This window comes from Carica papaya, chromosome 6, assembly GCF_054855325.1.
Source record: "Carica papaya isolate Zhongbai chromosome 6, ASM5485532v1, whole genome shotgun sequence".
Classification (NCBI taxonomy): Eukaryota; Viridiplantae; Streptophyta; class Magnoliopsida; order Brassicales; family Caricaceae; genus Carica; species Carica papaya.
Genome location: NC_142314.1, coordinates 16,519,364 through 16,526,216, shown reverse-complemented (window position 1 = coordinate 16,526,216; position 6,853 = coordinate 16,519,364). Strand labels below are relative to the sequence as shown.

General features: G+C 36.1%; 1 protein-coding gene across 1 annotated transcript; it reads left to right on the top strand.

Moving 5' to 3' along the window:
* Positions 1-567: 567 nt before the first annotated feature.
* Positions 568-6,393, top strand: LOC148253344 (beta-mannosyltransferase-like protein). The gene is made up of 2 exons (XM_088222995.1): positions 568-1,019; positions 5,944-6,393. Exons 1-2 carry the CDS (start codon positions 840-842, stop codon positions 6,115-6,117), a joined length of 354 nt encoding a protein of 117 aa, XP_088079121.1. The 5' UTR covers positions 568-839; the 3' UTR covers positions 6,118-6,393.
* Positions 6,394-6,853: the final 460 nt, after the last annotated feature.

The window sequence follows — 6,853 nt, the reverse complement described above, 5'->3', positions numbered from 1 at the left end:
TTTAAATTCTAAGTTAGAGAAAAGCAAAAACTCAGTTTGGACTAGAAAAATATAGTGAATCAATATATTAATTCAAAGTGGACTAGAACCATTAGGATACAAACCAATTATTCATTTTGTATTATACTGAGAATTAAGGAGGCCGATATGTTCTGATCTAATTTCGATATAAACTTGTTAAATAAATTTGTTTAAATAAGAATAAATTTAATATATATAATTATATATTAATGTATTTAATTATATTAATTCATGTTATGTGTATATAAATTTATGCACCCAACAATTTTTTTTTTTTTTAAATTCTTACAATTTAGTCAGTTTTTATATAATCCGAACCAAAATTGTACCGGTCTCGTTCGGTCCGATTATTGACAGGCACCCTACTGATTGGGATAAAAAAACAGACAATTGAAGAAAAACCCAACGTTTGTAGCACACTAACACGTAACCAGTCACAAACTCAAGCCCACTAATGTTGCTGCTGGTGGGGGCCACAAATTAAGAATGCCCTGCCCAAAATTTAGGATCCATTTCTCATATGAGTAATCATTTAAAAAGAAAACATTAAAAAAGACAAATCCTGAATTTCTATTTCCTTCCCCTTCACAAATTTGCTGCGTGCATCATTCTTCTTCTTCTTCTCTCTGTAAATTTGAATTTCTTGCTCCGTCCACACGCATATGTTGGTGGCAAGTACGGTGCCGTTTTCCGGCTTCCCTAGTCAGGAGCTTGGTTGATTTTGAAAGTCCAAAGCAGTCTGGTGTCTGCGCGTGTGATTGTCTTCTAACTGTTAGTAGCAACGAACAGAGAGAGAGGTATTACAAGATTAATCGAAGATGTCGCTTCGGATAAAAGCGGTTGTGCACAAGTTCGTGCAGGAGCTGAAGGAGGCGCTGGATGCGGACATACAGGACAGGATCATGAAGGAGCGAGAGATGCAGAGCTACATCGAGGAGCGTGAGCGGGAGGTCGCCGAGCGTGAAGCTGCTTGGAAAGCTGAGCTCTCTCGCCGCGAGGTCTTTCTCTCTCCTTTTTGATTGTTGCCCTTTAAAATTGAATAATTCAGAACCAGGGATTTCCGCGCATTTAATTATGTCCGATCGGCCACCGGTAATTCACTTGCTTTTCAATCAACATTTGTTCTTGATGCTCTGCATTGCACATCGTGTTTTATGAGAAGATGTTCATTTTCTTTCCATTAGAAGTATCGAGTATCTCCATGATGCTTCCCGTTTTCTTCAACAGAAGGGCTTATTGGAATTCATTGCTTCTAGACTGCAACTCCTTTATTTCTTTGAGAAATTTCGTTCCTAAATTGCCACCAATTCATCGTTACTTCTCATGTTTTAGTTTAGTTTGAAATGGCTTCGTGAAAATCAATTGCTTGTAAAGGGTGTTTGGGCATCTACGACTGGTACATAAAATGAAGTATTACCTAAAAAAGAATTTCCAGTAAATTTGGAAGAGTGTATTTCGAACTTCGTCAATTCATTGCTTTTGAGTATTTTCTTATAATTAAGCATGATTTAAGCATAGTCCCTTGCCCGAGGTTGCTCTATGCCTCATCTGTGTGCATAAGCTCACTCCAGGTAAATTATATTGCATTTATAATTCTGAATTTAACCTAAGTGTGCACTCTGTTCCATTTTTTTCCCTTCTAATGTTTCTTAAACCTTTGCGATTGTCATTTATAAAAGTCATCATTGTTTTTTTTTTTAAAAATCATTTCTTTCTTTTATCTGTTTTCTAATGAATTGGCATTTTTTACAACCTTCAGTTGACTCTAGCAGATGGTCTATAATCAGCATGAGCTGCCTTCCTTTGCACTGTTTTTGAAGAGATTGATTCTACAAAAAGTGTGGAATTCGTTTACAAATTCACATTTTAATATTTAGAATGTGGATATACAAATGAATTCTCTTTTTACTTTTCTTAACATTCATTTGCTTTGAACATTGCCTAGCTTGTGTTTTTCTCCCCGACATAGTGCTCTCTTGATTATTTCCTTAGTTAACTAAGATCTCATTATGCCTCAACATATTTCCTTGGTTGGCTAAGACTAAGTTTGGAACTACGAATTCCAAAAGAAAAGATAAATTTCACAAATTATGAACTCTTAGGTTTAGAGTTATTCCAAAATACATAAATCATAAAATAAATTTCACATGGAACAACACAAATTTATTTTAAATTCTTTGAAACTGAAGGAGCTCATAAACGAGCTTGAGAGTACGGAAAGGAAAAAAGGCTTGAAACATGTTTTGGTACTCATTGCAATGCTTTCCCCTAAACTAAGTGATTCAAGTGAATTTCACAGATATTAAAAATGGTCTATAACTTATATTAAACATCAATTCATTTGCAAATAAATACCTTAAGATTGTGAAGCTGTAGATATATTTTCTACTTAAAACTTTCCTTTTTTTCTTTGAGTCCTACCCATATTGTTTGGTCTTAGAAATCTTGGAGATGTGATAGGTCCCAATCAGAAGTCAAAGGAAAATAGTAAAGAAATTCTCTTCGAGTCAGAATAAACCACAAGATTTTATATTACCCCCTTCATTGCTGCTTACGAAGAGTTTAAATACAATAAAAATACAACTGCTAATTCCTACTTTTAAGCAATAAGGATAATGGAACAAGATCATGAAACTAGAAAATAGGATAATGGCTTCAACTGCTTGCTGAAAATGGGATAATGGCTTCAACTACTTGCTGACTGAGTCTACCACAACTGCTACCCACCCTTTTACTGCTGAGATAATTTGGGTGTGTAACATTACCTCTCCCTATTTTACGAACCTTGTTCTCTAGGTTCGGCTAGTTGGATTTTTTTTTTTTTTTTTTTTTTGTATGTAAATGTGGAAATGAATATATGAAGAAGACGATGTTTGGTGCTGTTCTCTCTGGCTCATTTTTCCTAATATTTTTTTCTCCTCGCCCTCTCGATCATCATCATCCTCCATGTATTCACTCATATCAATTCTAACCAAGGCCTTCTCTGTGTTAAATAGAAAGCCAGCTAAAGTTTTGGCAAGCTCAGTTTTACCAACACTAGTAGGACCCATGAACATAAAACTGGCTATTGGGCGATTTGGATCTGACAAACCTTCCCTTGACCGCTGGATTGCATCAGACACTGATTTTACGATCATGTCCTGACCTATTATCCTTTTGTGAAGTTCTTGTTCCAAGAAGACCAGTTTCTCTCTCTCTGTCTGTTGAAAGTTTGACAAGGGTATGCGAGTCCATTTACTTACGATTTCTACAATATCAAGATCTGTAACATCTTCTCGACGCAAAGAACTTCCAGATTTTCGAAACTCAGCAAGGTTCTTTTCAGCAACTTCTAACTTTCGCTGAAGGGACATTAGAGTTCCATATCTAAGCTCAGCTGCCCGATTCAGGTCATATTCACGCTCAGCAGATTCCATTTCCAGATTAATCCTGTCAATCTCTTCTTTAATGGATCGAATTTCTGTCATGAGAGCCTTCTCACGCTCCCATTACGCAGTTAGTTTTTGCTGCTTCTCTTTAAGCAAGCTCAGATCATTTTCTAGCTTGTTTATCCTTTCTTTCGATGCTTTATCGGTGTCATTTTTAAGAGAGAGCTTCTCCATCTCCAACTTCATGACAACTCTGTCTATTTCATGCAATTCAGTTGGTTTAGAAGTGATCTCCATTTTCAGCTTTGCAGCAGCTTCATCAACAAGATCAATGGAGACTTGCGATGAAGAGGATTTGCTGATACTACTGATAGGTCCCCCATCAGTTCTTTCGCGCTGTCATCACGGAATGGCCACGTCTAGCTAGACCAGTCCGACGTGTTGCTGCTGGAGTATTTGCAGTTTACCAGTAACGTGTCGGTTAACAACTTGAGGGTGTCTTCAATCTGGTGGAACTTGTGGGCAAATCCCACCTCCATCTGACTCAAGCTATCCTGCAACTCTCTCAAGCTGGCTCCCAAGTTCTCAATTCCTTTTTTATTTATTGTCATGGTTCTGATACCAATTGATAAGTCCCAATCAGAAGCTAAAGAAAATTAGTAAAGAAATGTTTTTCGGGTGAAAATAAACCACAAGATTTTAGATTAAAAAATTGTCCTTTTTCATTACTGCTTAGGAAGAGTTTAAATACAATAAAAATACAACTGCTAATTCCTACTTTTAAGCAATAAGGATAATGGAACAAGATCATGAAACTAGGAAATAGGATAATGGCTTCAACTGCTTGCTGAAAATGGGATAATGACTTCAACTACTTGCTGACTGAGTCTACCACAACTGCTACCTACCCTTTTACTGCTGAGATACTTTGGGTGTGCAAAAAAATGTTTACTTGTAAAATATTTCTTTGACTTTTAACCCATAACCCTAGTATTTAAATGATGCATTCGGTAAGTGTTTATGGAAGTTTGTAATGTTCCCTTTAAGGTTAAAGTTTTCGTTTGAATTGAGGCTCTTAATTGTCTATATCTTAATGATGAGATCTAGGTTCGCGTGCTGAATCATGTTTCACCTCCAGGAGTATGTGTGATTTGTTTTTGTGATGCTAAGTCTCATGGTCATCTTTTTCTGTATAGTGATAGAAACTTGGAGATTTTGGGCTTGTTTATTTGACACTTTCATTGTTTTCTTTTGGTTTCTCCTATGAACGTTGAGGCTTTATTACTTATTTTATTTGCATTGTAAGGAAAGGAAAGTAGATTTATTGCATTATGAATTGTTATATTCTAACTTACAAGCATATGATGTTAGGAAGAGTTGCTCAACAAATATATAAACTACTATGGATGATCATGTTTGGTCGCTGTGAGATTACATCCTTTAGAACTCCTTCACGCAGAGTATGCACGTGAACAGGCAAGGTACATACAGACACTGACAGAATATTAGGCAGATCAAGCTCTAAAGTGGAACCTTGCTCTGATACCATGTTAGAGTCTGACCCAAAACCATGTACTTAGAAAAAGGCCCCAGCATACATATAAACCGTTTTAAATCCTCATACTTGGTGGATGTGAGATTACATCCCTTAACATAAATGTCATGGTTGAAGAGAAATTCAAGGATTTTAAGAATCATTTCTTTCTTTCTTTGCTTCTATGAGATAGGATGACTTGTTTTGGATCCCTTTGGTAGCTAAGATGCATGGTTTCTTTGAGGAGATTTTTCCATGCTACATAGAGATTGACAGGCTGTTTCTGGCTGAGTTCATTTTATTGCCTACTCTTTCTCTTTTTGATTTTTCTTTTTTGTTTTTTATCCCTTTTTGGGAGTAAAATTAATTCTTCTCAGGTGTACTTTTCCTTCTCTTTCTTATAATACTTCTTTTTCCTATTTAAAATAAAAAGATTTGGTATTGATGTCTACTCAAGATTTTATTTGTCTGGTTGGGTTTCTCGGTAGGTAAATAGTAAATATCATCTAAACTAGTCTGGGCATTTTTAGTTTCTCTTTCCCTCTTATATTGGACTAGTATGTGACCTCGCTTGGAATGGGTGTCTACTGCTGGCTGTGGCTTGTTGCCGAAAGATGTGTGCTGCATCATGCCATGTAGTTCCAGGATCACATAATAATATGCCTGGGGATTGTGATTGGACTTCTTTATTTCCTGTATTTTATGCAATTTTTTGCTTGTTTGCTTAATTAGCAGTCGTGTTATGGACCTTCTACACCAGTTATCCCGACTTATGAAACTTCCTAGAAGCTATATAACTTACTACCAGTAGCATATCTCAGCCTTTTCTGGCAGTTGCCTGGTGCATTTCCATTCATTTCACAATTCATGCTTCTTGTTAAATAAAGTTCTGCTGGGGGATGATAAACTTGTAAATTTGAATGCTGCTCAAATAAGTAGGCAGAGTTGTCGAATATCCAATATGGATGAAGTGGGGCTATATTTCGGTTTTATCCTCTAAAGCTTTGATTTATCTTTTAGGCGGAGATTGCTCGGCAAGAAGCAAGACTGAAGATGGAAAAAGAAAACCTTGAGAAAGAGAAAAGTGTCCTAATGGGAACTGCATCGAACCAAGATAACCAAGACGGAGCTCTTGAAATAACTGTGAGCGGTGAAAAATATAGATGCCTCAGATTCTCAAAAGCAAAGAAATGAGGTTTCACAGATAGGGGGAAGCAAACAAGAACGAGGGAAATTTCATAATTGATTCCATGAGGAACTTCCCCATGATAGTCAAGATGCATGTTTTGCGACATGAAACAATGATATGCCGGGTGTATGATTTGATTCAGTGAAAGAGAAGGCCTTGTCTTAATTATTAACAATTTGTCATAATCAATTCTTTTGATGTCTGATGATGTCTTAAAATGGAAGAGATACTCTTGCTTCATGTAACCTATGTGCTCCTGAGTAAGCTCATTACTGAACCAATTGCCAGTTGTTTGTTTTGCCCATGAAACATGTAGGAATCAGACCAATTTGTTCCCGATAAATTTACCATGACAAGTAAGAATTATGCCGATGTTCAAATGTTCCTAGCTTACCGTGAAAGTTTGAGAAAACTGTAAAAACGCGGACGACATGCAAGAAAGGAGACTGGAAACCGAGCCTCATCTTTAACGGGTCTTATGTTTTGTCTGTTTAATTTGCCAATGGAGTAAGGTTGCAATGTAGAAGCTATTTAGCGAGAATAGAATAATTTGTAAAGGAATTGTGATTACATTACATTGTAATAACTATTCAGTGAAAATATAGAGTAGAAGAAGCTATACTTTATAACACGAGGTTTCCAAAGTCAATAGTATACTTCTCTACATTAATACTATTTTATTTTATTGTAGATATTAAACTTTTAAGGATTTTATCTATTCTATAATTTTTTAGCAGGAAT